At 41.4% G+C, this 16,305-nt stretch overlaps 1 protein-coding gene across 1 annotated transcript in view; it reads left to right on the top strand.

The window, feature by feature from the left end:
- Window positions 1–2,545, top strand: part of GSR (glutathione-disulfide reductase) — a 45,083-nt gene extending 42,538 nt beyond the window's left edge. Inside the window, exon 13 of the mRNA XM_015062680.3 lies at window positions 1,450–2,545. Within this exon, the coding sequence (XP_014918166.2) occupies window positions 1,450–1,599 (150 nt within the window). The 3' untranslated portion in view covers window positions 1,600–2,545. The remainder of the gene's footprint in view (window positions 1–1,449) is intronic.
- The last annotated feature ends 13,760 nt before the right edge of the window (window positions 2,546–16,305 follow it).

Raw genomic sequence — 16,305 nt, 5'->3', positions numbered from 1 at the left:
ATAGGTACCTCAGAAATACCGGTAAGTGTAAGATAAATTTATTTTTTCACAGTTTATTTTTATTTATTTTGAGAAAGATACAGAGAGCAAGCCAGGGGAGGGGCAGAGAGAGAAGGACACAGAATTCCAAGCAGGCTCCAGCTGTCAGCACAGAGCCAGATATTGGGCTCAAACCCACAAACCATGAGATCATGACCTGAGCCGAAATCAAGTGTCGGACACTGAACTGACTGAGCCTCCCAGGTGCCCCTATTCTTGATTTACTTTTAAACAAAATATTTTTGTGCCTAAATTTTATATATTCTAACTTTGCTAAGAATATTTGCTGGAGGTGAACATTAACCTAGGTTTAAAATTATTGAGAAACCAAACTGGGAAATGTGATGTGAAACAAATGTCTCTTAATGGTCCTTCATGTAGTCATCCAGTAGGTATGGATTGAGTGCCTCCTGGGGGCCATCTTCGTGCTTGGTCGTATAGAAAGAGTGGGAAGCAAATGTAGGCAGGTCCCCTCTGTCTAGAGATTAAAATCTGCGGGGAAGATGGACTGTAATTTTTCTAGTCCCCAAATACATAGAGCATTGTAGTTGTGATAGAGTCATGATGGACATATATGGAGAGATCACGTGAAAGTAATTTTACTTGGTTGGGGAGGCAAGTGTAGGTATCTGAAGAATGAATGGGCTTTCACTCTTAAAGAAGGGGAGGAAAAATCGTCCAGACAGAAGGAACAACTTGTGCAATGGAGAGGGCATGGTGAATACTCAGAACAGAAGGAAAGCTGGTGGGGCCAGAGCGCGGACAGCTTGAGGGAGGGCTGTGTGGGGTGGGCAAGGGAGGGATGTTGAGGCAGGACTGCATAGCACCAGGCAGGCTTTCTTATGCCATACCCAGATAGGAGATACGAGTTTTTTAGAGGTTTTAAAATGTCACTTATCTCTCATGACTAGTAAAAAATTGATTGGTATACCTAATAAAAACTTACGTTAAGAATTTTTCTTTTTTGGGGGCGCCAACCAGCTCAGTTGGTTAAGTGTCTGTCTTTGGTTCAGGTCATGATCCCGCAGTTTGTGGGTTCAAGCCCCATGTCAGGTTTCTGTGCTGACAGTGCAGAGCCTGGAGCCTGCTTCAGATTCTGTGTCTCCTCTCTCTGGCCACCTGCCCCCCAAAGATAAATAAACATTAAAAAAGTAAAAAAAAATTTTTTTAACATTTATTTATTTTTTCAAGAGACAGAGAGCACAAGTGGGGGAGGGTCAGGGAGAGAAGGAGACACAGAAACCAAAGCAGGCTCCAGGCTCTGAGCTGTCGGCACAGAGCCCAATGTGGGGCTTAAACCCATGAACCATGAGATCATGATCTGAGCCAAAGTTGGATGCTTAACCAACTGAGCCACCCAGGCGCCCCTCCCTCCATTTTTTTTTTTTAAAGAAAATTTTTTTTCCCCAGGTGGTTGGGATCCATATGCAAGGAATCGGGTGTGATGAAATGCTGCAGGGTTTTGCTGTTGCAGTGAAAATGGGAGCAACAAAAGCTGACTTTGACAACACGGTTGCCATTCACCCTACCTCGTCAGAAGAACTGGTGACACTTCGTTGAGAACCCAGGGACTCCAATGGCTGGCAGCTGGACCAGCAGACCTTCTGAAATGAACCAAATAATCATGTTTACTCACTGTTCCCCTTTTATGTGTTTCTTTATTGTTATCAGAATATTCCAATAGTGGAAATTTTCAGTGAATAGTAAGAACTTATTTATGTAATTAGAAATTTGTTTTGTTATCCTGGCTTTCCATTTGATTTGCATCTCACAATAATCAATTATTTTAAAGTTTGGTTTTTTTTAACAGCTCTGTGCTAGCTGGGTTTTTTGTTTTGTTTTGTTTTTGTCTCAGCCTCATCCCAGGTATAAAATTATATGAAGTACAGTTAATTAAGGTACTTGAATGAACATAGCTTGCTAATTTTTATAGATGAAGCTGACAGCAGCTCTTCACATTTACATAATGCAAGTGCACAGGTCATTTTAACTTCTTTTTTTTTGTAAGTAGGCTTCACGCCCAGCATGGAGCCCAAAGTGGGGCTTGAACTCATGACCCTGAGATCAAGATCTGAGCTGAGATCAGCGGACCCTTAACTGACTGAAGCAGCCAGGCGCCCCTTGAACTTTTTTTTTTTTGAAGCCAGTACTGTGCTCTGCATATCGCAAAGCTGCTTCAAAATTGTGACCTTTCTGTCCAAGCATGTAACACGAGAGACCTGCCTCCTCTGTTTTGTTTCTTTTGTTTTAAAAGATTAAAAATTGTGTTCCTTTTATGAGGTGAAGTACATCAAACTTGGGAAAGATTTATATAAGGGGCGGGCATTTTAGAAGTAATTTCTTCTTTCAGAAGGGGAGGAATTCAGATACTTCAGAGTCCCTTCTTCTGCTAAGAGTTCATAGTTAATGAATGACTTCAAGTTTTTTATGTGTCCTTGTAATTTGTTTTCTGAAAACCATTTCCAAAAATCTGAAAATAAAACCGCAGCCTTTTCTTCTTACGAAATCTGTTACTATAGAGTTTATAGGTAACCATTCATTTTCTGAGAATATTTCACATTGGAGCATTACATGCTAACAGTGAGTTACCTTAAGTAGGTTTAAGGCCTTATGGGGGAAAAAGATTTTTATAGATTAAGAGCAGAGGTATAAAAGAAACATTTAGCAAAGGTAATAGTTGAGTTGGAAGAACAGTCTAGAAATCAGTTAGGTTTTTAGCATTTTATTTCCATTAGCTTTTACCAGCTAGGTAAGTTAGTTAAATTTTTCCATGGCTTTCATTAGTGACATAGTGCTAGTGACTTCTTTCATTAAGCTTTTACTGAACGTCTTTCCGGTTAGCCATGGCCAGGTTGCTGCCTTGAATTAGTAAGTAGGTCTAATGTCAATAGAAGAAAAATACTACGTTAGTAACTAGGTTATGTAACTGTTGAGGTAAGAAAATGAGGTCTAAAGACCCGGACATGGACTGACATAACCACTCCCCATCTCTTTTCCAACAGAGAAAAAACCTTGGGTAGTGGGCCAAGGTTCTGGGCTCTCCTGACCTGGTTTGTTTCTTATTCTGCATAAGGCCCAGACTTTGGGTGTTTCTTTGTAAGAAACAGGAGAGACCCTAGTAGTTACATCCACTCTGACACCATGTATTTTTTTTTTTAATTTTAGAAAGAGAGAGAGAGAATCTTAAGCTCCATGCTAAGCATGGAGACTGATGTGGGACTTGATCCCTTGACCCTGGGATCATGACCTAAGCCTGAGCCGAAATCAAGAGTCAGACACTGAATCGAGCCACCCAGGTGCCCCTAAATACATGTATTTTTAAAATTGTTTTCTTTTTTTTAAATAAATATTTATTTCAAAGAGAGAGCACGTGCACATAAGCTAGAGACGGGCAGAGAGAGAGGGAGAAAGAGGATTCCAAGCAGGCTCCGTGCTGTCAACACAGAGCTCTATGCAGGGCTTGAACTCATGAACCACGAGATCGTGATCTGAGCTGAAACCACGAGTCAGATACTTAACCAACTGAGCCATCCAGGCATCCCAATCCTATCATGTATTTTTTATCTTAGGGGTTCTTCGCACTGTTTTTTCCCCCCTGGGTCTATAGCAGGTTTGGAGGTAACCTTTTCCAAGTTGCAGTCTTCATTCTCATCAGTTCCCAAGTGGGTCCAGCCTGTGAGTGATCTGGCACAACAGTGTCCATTACACACAGCACAGGGGAATGTGGAAGATACACAAGAGCACGTTGTATAGTATCTGGCACGTTGTAGGCAGTCAGTAGATACTTACAATGACAGGGTACAATTGACCCTTGGAACAACACAGGTTTGAATTGTGTGGGTCCACTTATATGTGGGTTTTTTACAGTTACAGTACTGTAAATGCATTTTCCTTCAGATTTTCTTAGTAACCTTTTCTCTAGCTTATTTTTTTAGTGAGCTCTATGCCCAGTGTGGGGCTTGAACTCACAACCCCAAGATCAAGAGTTGCAGAGTCACATGCTCTACCGACGGAGCCAGTCAGGTGCCCCTCTAGCTTATTTTTTTATAATGCATATAACATACAGAATATTGTGTTAGTTGAATATTTATGTTATCAGTAAGGCTTCTGGCCAACCACAGGCTATTAGTGACATTTTGGGGGAGTCAAAAGTTATACAGGTTTATTTTTTTTACTGCATGGGGTGTTGGTGCCCCTAACTCCACGTTGTTCAAGCATCAACTCCACTTGCTTTCAAGTAATCATGTAGTTTGGAATAAGAGATAAAATTCTATAAAATAATTCAAAGCAGTGTGTTAACCACAGGGTAACCATATAACCTATTGACTAGAATGGGGCACTTTTGTGAGTGAAAGGGGGCACAGTTAATTGGGACAATTGGCACTAAGTAAGCATCTTTGGAGAGGTGGCAGTATACAAGTTCATAAGAGACAGAAAGTGCCCTTTTTCTGGTAAAACTGAAGTCTATAAAAAAGCAGTTATTTGGGTTTGGAATTTGGGATTGTGGAGGAGATCAGAACATGTGGAAGGTAACAGCGAGGCAGACGGGCAAAGTACATATGAGAAATGATAGAGTTGAATTTGGAGCATAAGAGTGGATGTTGGTTTTGTGTAGAATAATTTTTGTAGAATATTCTTACCGACTTATATCTTACATACCTGAAGACCTGGTTCTGGATTGTTGCATGACAAACTTCCTGAAAGCTTAGTGGGTTAAAATAGCAACTTTCTTTTTTTTTTTTTCTAATGTATCACAATTTTGTGGGTCCAGAATTGGAGCAAGACTGAGCTCGCAAGGATGGCTGTTGGTGTTGACAAAGATCATTTGTTGGTACTCAAGTGGTAGATGTGCTGGTCTAGAGAGTCTAAACCCATCATTCATTCATGTCTGGCACTTAGACAAGGATGACCAATTGGAATGCTGGCCTTAGCTGGGACTGTAAACCTGAGTGCCGACATGTAGTCTTTCCAGCTTAGCAGTCTAAGCGTTAATGGACTTACATGGATGCTCAGGACTCTCAGAGATTGTTCCAAGATTCCCAGGCAGATGCTGCAAGCCTTATGATCTAATCATTGGGGTTCTAGAACACCACCTGCCATGTGCTGTTTGTTAAGCAAATCATTAAGGCCAGCCCAGATTTATGAGGAAGTGAATTGGACTTCACCTCTCAGTGGGAGGAGTGGTAAAGAATTTGTCAACCTACTCAGTTTATAAGGCTTGACTTAAACCACCTTTGTGAAGACTTCTTTAATAGTTTTGTATTACATGTTCCCATAACACCTTGTCTCATAATAGGTTTATAGTCACATAGTAGGTTTCTACTACATATTCACCTGGTATGTGTCATTTTACACTTAACATCAAGCAGTTTTATATTCTCAGTGTCGAGTTTCACAGCACCATTCCTGATCTATCATGTAGCTACTTTGGTTGCAAGAAGGCAAAGGTGTCTTACTGTGTGATTTTTGACACTAAAGTAGTAGAAAAGACCAACATTTTAATCCTTTATTTTTTTTGAAAAATTAGTAGGCAGGATGTTCAGGTGTTCAAGAAACTTTTCCCTTTCCATGAATCTGACCTGGATATAGATGAAGAGCTATTAGAGGTACATATGGAAGATGGTTTCCATTGTGCCTGACTCTGAAATACTCTTATTGCCATTACCTTTGGTACAATACTTTAGCATGTTGATTCTTAAATGAAGATCAGAGTCCATGTTTTTTAAAGGTAAGAATGACTGGGGCACTTGGGTGGCTCAGTCGGTTGGGTGTCCTACTCCTGATTTCATCTCAGGTCATGATCCCACAGTCATGGGATCAAGCCCTATGTTGGGCTCTGAGCTGAGCATGGAGCCTGCTTGGGATTCTCTTTCCCTCTGCTCCTTTCCCTCCTCATGTGCTGTATTCTCTAAAAGTAAAAAATAGGGAGCGCCTGGGTGACTCAGTTAAGCATCCGACTCTTGATTTCCGCTCAAGTCGTGATCTCATGGTTGGTGAATTCAAGCCCTGCATCGGGCTCCATGCTAACAGTGCAGAGCCTGCTGGGGATTCTCTCTCTCCCCCTCTCTTAACCCTCCCTGCTCCTTCTCCCTTCTTCCTTCCCTTTCTCTCTCTCTCTCCCAAACTTAAAAAATAAAAATTTTAAAAAGTAAGAATGATTATATACAGTCATTTCTGTATTCTGTGTAATATATTTTACATGCTATTTAATTTGTTGGGGCAGTGTCAAAAGGTAATGTGTTGGGTGCTAGAGCTGGCTTGTTCCTAGACTTTAAAGGTTTTTGTTTGTTTTGTAATATTTATTTTGAGAGAGAGTGTGTGCATGCAGGTGGGAGAGAGACAGAGAGAGGGAATCCCAAGCTGACTCCGTGCTGTTAGTACAGAGCCCAACCTGGGGCTCAAACTTACAAACCATGAGATCATGACCTGAGCTGAAGTCCAATGCTTAACGGATGGAGCCACCCAGGTGCCTCTAGACTTTGTAAAGTTTTACAGAAACAATTACCCTTTTAAATTCTTCATCTTTAAGCTGTAGTAGCAGACATTTGTCCCTTTTGGCTGTTCAGCATCTAGATTCCTTAAGTTTGGGGAATCCCAACTTTAGTGAGCCTTGGAGACAAAGCCCATTTTCCCCATATAAACCTGAAAATGCCAGATGCATGTTTTCCCAGGCTCCCTTGCAGCTGGGGAGACGGCACATGATATAGGCTTGACCAATCAGATGCACCTACCCCTGACTACTCAAATCAGTGATGCAAAGAAATAGGGATAGGAGAATCCATTCCAGTAGTAGGTGATGGCAGCTGTGGCAACAATATCAAGGGGCAGCTGGCAGCAGTACCAGTCCTTCCCATGTCAGTTTCTAGCTATGGTGGCTAGAACCCCATGGCAGCAATGGTGGACTCACTGGACCATTTCTGAATCATTCTGGCCACCATGGCTGTAGCTGCTTAGCCTCAGCCTGGATCATCAGCCCTTCTGTGAGCCACCCTATATAGGATACATTTCGTTCTACTTAAATTACCCTATGTGAATTTCCAATGTTTAAGAACTGTGACTAGTAGCTTTATTTCCTAAAACAATCTTGAATTGCAAGAAAGCTTGTCTATTCTAGAACTTGTTGCATTGCCATTATTTGCCCATGTATCTCTTCCTTTGCTCCGTTCAAAGACAGGGAGCACGCTCCACTGTGTATTTTCACTGTTTACTAAAATGCCCCATAGTTTTGAATGAATGAGAGTGGTGGAAGATGACAGTAGAGAATTAGAACATGCTGTTTGGAGAGGACCTTGATAAATGGATGAAAAGATTAGCCATAAGGAATCATTAAAGATGGTGATGGGGTACCTGGGTGGTTCAGTCGGTTAAGCATCCAACTCTTGATCTCAGCTCAGGTCTTGATTTCAGGGTCGTGAGTTCAAGCCCTGTGATGGGCTCTGCACTAGGCACGAAGCCTACTTGCAAAAAGTGATAATAATTTAAAAATGGTGAAAGGAAATGCCATCAAAGTGGGATTGGAAGATTAAAGTAGAAATAGGGAAGGGCACCTGGGTGGCTCAGTTGGTTAAGCGTCGGACTTCGGCTCAGGTCATGATCTCATGGTTCATGGTTTGAGCCCCACATCAGGCTCTCTACCATCAGTGCGGTGCCCACTTCATATCCTGTTTCCCTCTCTCTGCCCCTGTCCCCCACACCTTCAAAAATAAACATTTAAAAAAAGTGAAAACAGGAAAAAAGTGGAGAGTAGGGTGGGAGATCAGAAATGAAGCTGAGACTGTGTGAGGTAACAAAAGGTTTGGATTGGGGCGGTGGCATTGGGAATGGGAAGGGATGCATTCAAGAAAATTTGCAACAGAAGAATCAACAGGATTTGTGAACTGGTTGAATTTAGGGCTTGAGGAATAGGGAAGAGTCAAAACTAGCCCTGAAGTTTACTGCATAAGGGACTGGGAGAAATAGGACACCATTAATGGATCATTCATAAAATCCGAACAGGTGGAGAAAGTTGTTTAAGAGGGCAGATGCTAAGTTTTGGATTTGTGGTCCCAGTATTTATCTGGATATGGAAAAGATGAAGTTTAGGAGAAAAGTCAGGACTAGGGAGACAAATTTGTGAATTACACACTTGGAGGTCATAGTTAAAGCTCCCAGTATGTATATACATATTTGTATGTGTACACACACACACACACACACACATACATACATATATAACCCTTAAGGCGAGAAGGCATGTTGAGAGAGAGGAGGCCAGAGTGTCAATATTGCCCACACTGAGGGAGATAAGGGACCAACACCTCAGAGGAAAAAGATGGAGCAGGAGTAAAGCCACGGGGAGAGAGCTTGAAGGAGAAAGGAATGGTACATAGGAGGCTACTGAGCCTAAAGACTTCGGAAAGCTACAGGAATACACAGGAGAGTCGATGTTTTTTAGCCAAGGACCAAAGGAACCCCTGTTGTTGGACAAGTTGGGTTTGTTACTTATTGCAGGAAGGGGTGACATGGGGTCATAGGATGCCTCAGCAAGAGGTTTTTTTGTTTTTGTTTTTGTTTTTATTTGAGAGAGAGCGTGACTGGGGGACAGGCAGAGACAAAATCGCAAGCAGGCTCTGCACTGACAGCGCAGAGCTGGACATGGGGCTTGAACCCACGAAACTGTGAGATCATGACGTGAGCTGAAACCAAGAGTCAGACACTTAACCGACTAAGCCACCCAAGCACCCTAGCAAGAGATTTTTTTAACGTTTATTACTTTTTTTTAATTTTTTTTTTAACGTTTATTTATTTTTGAGACAGAGAGAGACACAGCATGAACGGGGGAGGGGCAGAGAGAGAGGGAAACACAGAATCGGAAGCAGGCTCCAGGCTCTGAGCCATCAGCCCAGAGCCCGACGCGGGGCTCGAACTGGCAGACCGCGAGATCGTGACCTGAGCTGAAGTCGGACGCTTAACCGACTGAGCCACCCAGGCGCCCCTAATGTTTATTTTTTGAGAGAGCGTGAGCAGGATAGAGACAGAGAGAGAGAGAGGGAAACAGAATCTGAAGCAAGCTCCAGGCTCTGAGCTGGAGCCTGATGTGGGGCTCAAACTCATGAACCATGAGATCATGACCTGAGCTGAAGTCGGTTGTTTAACCAACTGAGCCACCCAGATGCCTCTCAGCAAGAGTTCTAACAGAGAACCCATTATAGGATATGGACTTCCATTGGGTAACTTTGGGGAAAGTATCAGAAAGCAGAGGTTGATTCTAGGTTGGTATTGTCAGAAAGCAGGGGGCAATCTTCTGATTTGATATTACAATACATGTTTTTAGGGAGGCAGCTCCACACATACAAACATACCAATTACTAGTAATTGGTAAAGAAGTAGCAACAATTAATTCAGCAAAAGGGGGATGTGTGGTATTTCGTGCTGCATAGTGATCTTGACTAAAGTGAGTGTTCTATGAAATTTTATGTTCAACAGGGGAAAGATTTAGATGAGAGCATCAGATTTTTTTTCAGACATCATAGGTATGATAGATCGATCAATAGATCTCTATTATGATAGAGAAGAGAAAGGGGAAGTAGAATTAAGGAAACAATGGGACAGACAGGTTTAAAATTCTACAAATATTTGTTATGCTCCTTCTATAAGCCAGGCCTCAGAGCAGATAGAAGCTTTGGGTCACAAAAGAAGCAGACACCTTCCGCTCAAAACCAGAAGCTCCAGTTGAGGAGTAGGGAGGAAGGGGAGGAGGCACAAAGTGCTTTGAAGCCTAAAAGTTCTGCGCCTTTGGCCTTTGGTCTCTGGCTCTGTGAATGGCCATCTGCTGCCAAAGAGGCTCATCTATGTGTACACATTAGAAGTACATTAAACGTGTACACATCCTCCTTGTTGTCCTCAGACAAACATGGGCTTTTCTTCCTAAATGTAGCCCTGTCCATTCACCAAGTTTGCCTATTATGGGGAGGGAAAACTGACAAGTGAACAGTGTAGTTAGAGCTGTGATAGGGAAAGCACTAGGAGCTATGGAGCAAACCATGGGCATGAGCAACCCACACTGAGGGGTCCAAGGAGGCTTTGGACTTGAGGACTTTCCTTTTGTCTCTGCATCATAAGTTTCTCTTTCTTCATTGGATAAGAACCATTAACATACACAATTCGGGTACCTTAACTCCCATTGAACCCAAATCCTTCCTTGACCTTGTATCCTCTCTTGCTTTATTATTTTGCATCTATTTCTAGCAAAACCTTAAAAGAATTGTCTGGACATTCTGTCTCCTCCCTCAGTTCTCAGGCATTCATCCATATTATGGAAACTGCCCTAGTGAAGGTCATTAATGACTACATGGTATGAAATGATGATATAAAATGGTTAATTCTGCTAACTGTTAATTCTCAAGCTTCATCATGTATGACCTCTCACCAGTATTTGACATTTGGTCAACCCTTTCTTTTCTCGAAATTTCTTCACTTGCCTTCTGGTATACCCACTCCCTCTTGGTTCTCTATCTCCTTCACTGACACCTTCTTCTCAGCTCCCTTGGTGGTCTTACTTGGAGTGTCCTAAAGCTCATTGCTTGGCCTTTTCTTATCTCTGCATTTTCTTGGTAGATGACCTGATCCAGTTCCATGGCTTTAAATACTATCTCTAGGCTGACTCCTACAGCCAACTTCTTACCCCGCAACTCTACCTAGATGTCTGATATGTATTGTCAGCTTAATGTGGCCAAACACAACAATTTCCTCCTCCAAACTTGCTTCTTTTCCAGCGCAGCCCATCTCATTGAATGGATCACCATTCATTCAATTACTCAAAGCCAAGATTTGCAGTCATCCTTGACTTCACTCCTTAAGTGAAAGTCCTTATAATGGCTTGCAAGGCTTTATAAGATTTGCTCTGTTCCACACTGGCTTTCTCTCAGTTCCTCAAAAAAAGCATCAGTTTGCTCTACCTAAAAAAACTCTCTTCACCCCCTCTCCTCCCATGATTCACCTTTCCTCTTCAGTTCTCTGCTCAATTCTCACTTTATCTGAGGTGCTTTCTCTGATTCTATCAATCCCTATCCTCTGGTCCTTTCATATTCTTCATATTATTATCCAACATTATGTCATATTTTTCATTTATATGAATATATAAACTAACAAATGTATATTTATACAAATACATAATTTATATATTTATATATACAAATACACATTTTATATGTCTACATATAGATACAGGTATATAGATATATTTGTGAGTGTGTATGTATGTCCATCTTCCCCACTAAAATAGCTCCACTAGGGTAGGAACTTTGTATTGTTCATCCGTGTGTCCAAATAGCACTAGGGTAGAACCTAGATCATGGCATTTGTTGAGTGGGGAGAATATGGCATGAGGTGATGGGCATGATGATTGGAGCACTACATCAAAGGGACTGGAGATGATATTGGAAAGCAGTTGAGGTTGGGATGTAGGTCCTTCAGAGGTGATAGGACTTTATAATAGAGATATATGTCTGGGCAAAGTATTATTTTTAAGAAAGTTACCTAGAGAGAATGGTGGTTCAACACCCAGCTTTGTGGATGTGTTTAAAGGAGACTAGCCTGAATCTCAGATGAAGAGGAAGGGACTGGATGAAAAAGGGGGCTATAGATTTCTGTGGATGGGATGGGACTTTTGGGTAGAGTTGAGCACCCTGGTAGGTAAGAAGCTCCTTCCAAAGGCAGAGGTGAAAGGGGTTAGTCAGGACTCAGAGATCAGGTTAAAGTACTCAAAAGGGATTAGATCCAACAAATTGCTCCTAACGAAGGAGTGAATTCAAAGGATGAGAATGAGTCCAGGAGTCCACCTTGTCAAAAGCATAAGGTAAAGAGTGGCATTAGATAGATCTGATGGATATACTATCTGTATACCCCCTTATCAGGAAGACAGTGAGGACACTGCCAGGCAAGGGGTTATTGGGATAGCTAACTATGTCAGAAAAGGATGGTGTTGAAAGTAGAGACTAACTATAGATGTGGTGTCAGAATACCAGTTGACCACTTACGAAGAGTTTTGAAGTCAATAGGACACAGGGTGGTACTCAGCTTCATAGCTTTATAGGAGCAAAAGCTAAGAAGTGTCAGTGAACTCACACTGTATCAGGTTGGGGAGGAGTTCAGTGGCTTTCAACCATCAAGTTTATTCCTCATTCATGCTACGTGTTTATTACAGATGGGCCACACTTATGCTTCATATCATCTTCATTCCAGGATCAGGTTGACAAAGTGCCCCAATCTGGAATATGGTAGTGTCTTGTGGCAAAAGGAAAGCAAGACAGTGTTTTTTTAAAGCTAGCTCTTAATTAAATCTCCTTGGATGTCACATATGTCATTCTGTTTGTTGCTTCCACACGACTCCTGAAACAGAATGCTACAGGCACCAGTGGCAGTCACAACAAAGTTTACTGCAATAAGAGGCAAGGCCAACCAATCGGGACAGACACTCTTGACCAGAGTGTGGTCTCGAACAGCCGGGGTACAGAGTTTTTATAGCTGACCACATCGTTTTATCATCACCTGGGAACAGAACAAAGAAATAGTTCCCAGATGGGGGTGGAAACAGTTCAGACATGCCCTTGCCCCACTCCAAACACTAATCCAGTTGATTTTCCTTGAACTTTTGTTCCCTTGATTGATAGGACAAGGCTATTATCTCTTAATCTACAGTGTTAAAACAAAGCTGTTATTTCTTAAGGCTACAGGTTAGCCCTACAATACAATTTAACCCTTACACTGTTCACATTCCATTAGCCAAAGCAAGTCACATGCCACTCTTGTGTTCAGGAAGAGGAGGTAAATAATTATGAACAATTACACAATCTACCACAGATGCCATTGGGTTTGGCAATTGGGAAAGCCAGATCGGTGACCTTTGAAAAGAGTTTAATTGGAGAATTGGGTTCTAATAAGTAATAATAATAATAATAATAATAATAGCTATAATTTACTGATTACTTGCTATAGTTCACATACTGTGGCAAGGGCTTTATATTTATTATCTCATTTTAACTCTCCTTATGGGCTCCTCCTCAATTTGTATGTTGAAACCTAACCCCCAATGGGCTGGTATTAGGAGGTGGGGCCTTTGGGAGATAATTAGGTTGAGAGGGTGGAGCGCTCATGATAGGATTAGTACTTTATAACAAGAGACAGGAGAGAGCTTGTTTGTGTCCTTCCTTTCTTTCTCTCTCTCACACACCCACCCTCCACCCCCAACCTTGTGAGGACACAGCAAAAAGGCAGCCATCAGCAAACCAGGAAGCAGGTTCTCACCAGATACCACACCTGCTGGTACCTTGAGCTTGCGCTTTCCTCCAGAACTTGGAGAAATAAATGTTTGTTGTTTAAGCCAGTCACCCAGTCTGTGGTAATTTGTTATAGCCACCCAAACTGACTAAGACAATCCTTCCATCACAAATGAGGATTAGAGAGATCAAGTGCTGGCTCAAGGTCATAGGACTAGTAAATGATGGAGCAGAGATTCAGGCCAGTTCTATCTGGCTCCAAGGCCAGTATTTTAACCCCTGCAGAGTAAAAGTTACTAGATGGAGGCAATAGCATATGTTTTCTTTTTGGAGAAATTTTGTGAGCATGAGGAATGTAGGGTAGCAGAATATGCTCCACAAAATATGCCCCTTAGGCATAAAGATTATTTTGAACTTAAGATAATTGAGAAGCAGATATTAGAAAGCTTTACACCGTCCCTTCTATTAGCCTAAAAGTAGAAAATAAATTATAAAGGTGTTCTCCAAAAAAAAAAAACAAAAAACAAAAAAAGTATTCTCCCTACTCTCTCTACCAAGAAGGACAAATTTAGTCACTGGAGACAACTTTATTTTTTTAAGGACTTTATTTCTTAAATATCTCTTTATTTTTGAGAGAGATGGCGGGGGGGGGGGGGTGGGTGGGAGAGCAGGGGGCGGGGACAGACAATCCAAAATGGGCTCTATGCTGCCAGCAGAGCCTGATGTGGGGCTTGAACTCACGAACCGTGAGACTGCAACCTGAGCTGAAGTTGGAACACTTAACCAACTGAGCCACCCAGGTGCCCCAAGGATTTCATTTTTAAGTAATCTCTATACCCAATATGGGGCCTGAAGCTACAACCCTGAGATCAAGAGATACATGCTCTACTGACTGAGCCAGTCAGTTCTTTTGTTATTGTTCTTTTGTTAAAATGCTAAATAAGCTCAAGTTCTATCCACCCCTTTGAGTTACTCATCTCCAGGTACTCCCATGTGTATGTGTGATGCTCATTAATAAACTTGTTTGTCTTTCTTTTGTTAATTTATCTTTTATTAGTCTAATTACAGGGCCCCTGCTGGAAAACTTACAATGAGGTAGGGGAAAAAAGACTATTCCTCCTTTATGGGATGAATGTTTGAGAAGGAAGCAGGGACCTGGGAAGATATTTACAGGGTTGGGTAGGCTAAGAAGGCTGGGGGAAAAGGCTCTAATGGAGCAGAAACAGTTAATGCTAGGGAAATCCAGGACAGGTGATAAGCAAAATACTTACTTTAGCTTTTGATTGTGTGGATGTGAACTAATTTGCTTTTCTAAGCTAAATTTGCTAATTTGGCTATTTTGAGAATTTAGGTATCTATTTCATGTGTTGAGATAGAGTAACAGGTGAGGGGAGTTGAAAGGCAATTATTATTTGATGGTAGAATGAAGGAAACTTATTTGTCTTCAGTTTTCCTCTCCCAAGCAATTACATAATGTGAAAAATTAAGTTGTAAAATTAAATTGCTACATAAAAAAGAATAAAGTTCTGATACATGCTACAACATGGATGTTCCTTGAAAACATTATATTAAGTGAAATAAGCCAGACAGTAAGAGACAAATATTGTATTATTCTACTTGTATAAAATATGTAGAATTAGGGCAAATTCATAGAGATGGAATGTAGATTAGGAATTACTGGGAGCTGGAGGGAGGAAGGAATGGCAGGTTATTGCTTCATGAGTACAAAGTTTCTGTTTGGGGTGATGAAAAATTTTTGAAACCGTAATGATGGTTGTACTAGATTATGAATGTAGTTAATGCCACCAAATTATATACTTTAAAATGGTTGAGGAGCGCCTGGGTGGTTCAGTTAGTTGAGTGCTCAACTCTTGATTTCAGCTCAGATCATGATCCCAGGGTCATAGGATTGAGCCCTGCATTGGGCTCCACACTCAGTTTAAGATTCTCTCTTTCTCTCCCTCTGCCCCCTCCCCCAATTGCACACTCTCTAAAAGAAAATAATAATTAAAAGCAAATAAAATGGTTGAAATGGCAAATTTTGTTATATATCACAATTAAATAAAATAGTAAAAACATTAATTCACTATATTAGAATCCTGTGATTATACTGAGTTGGGGTAGTAGGTTAGGACAGAAGAGTGTTTCATAAAATATGCAAATTACATTTCTCTGATGGGGTGCCTGAATGGCTCTGTTGTTTGAGTGTCTGACTTTGGCTCAGGTCATGACCTCAGGGTTCGTGAGTTCAGGCCCCATGTTGGGCTTTGCGCTGACAGCACAGTCTGCTTGTGATTCTCTCTCTACCTCTTCTCTGCCCCTACCCCACTTGCACTCTCTCCCTCAAAAGTAAACATTTGAAAAATTAAAAAAAAACAAAACAAAAAGAAGTCACCATACTTCCCACCAAAGAGTATGCAGGGTATTATATTCATTCATGAGGTAAGACATGAATTGCTATTATATTAGTGGCTTGGATCATTCTTCATAAAATTTGACACTAACCTGGAAGTACTGAGGCTGCCAATATGTAGGTGGTCTGAATTATTATAAAGATTTATTTAAACACCAGTGGTGGTGGGGCACCTGGGTGGCTCAGTTGGTTGAGCGTCCCACTTTGGCTGAGGTCATGGGTTTGTGGGTTCGAGCCCCCTGTTGGGCTCTGTGCTGATAGCTCAGAGCCTGGAGCCTGCTTCGGATTCTGTGTCTCCCTCTCTCTCTGCCCCTCCCCCACTTGTGTTCTGTCCCTCTCTCTCTCTCTCAAAAATAAACAAACATTAAAAAAAAGTTTAAACATCAATGGTGGAGGCTTCAAGTATATTACAAATAGCCATGTCTCTATTTTTCACTTGGTGCCTGCTCCTTCTCCCTATTACTCATTAGTTGTTGTTGTGTTTTTTTTTTAACCAATCTCTGACTTTACTGGGTTGTACTATTCCAGCAAAGTTACATTTCCTGAGGGCCTCAGATGAACATCAAGTGGGTTTATTAGAAAATCCTCTAGGATGAA

Source organism: Acinonyx jubatus, chromosome B1 (genome assembly GCF_027475565.1).
Source record: "Acinonyx jubatus isolate Ajub_Pintada_27869175 chromosome B1, VMU_Ajub_asm_v1.0, whole genome shotgun sequence".
NCBI classification, from domain to species: Eukaryota; Metazoa; Chordata; class Mammalia; order Carnivora; family Felidae; genus Acinonyx; species Acinonyx jubatus.
This window is presented reverse-complemented; position numbering and strand designations above follow the sequence as displayed.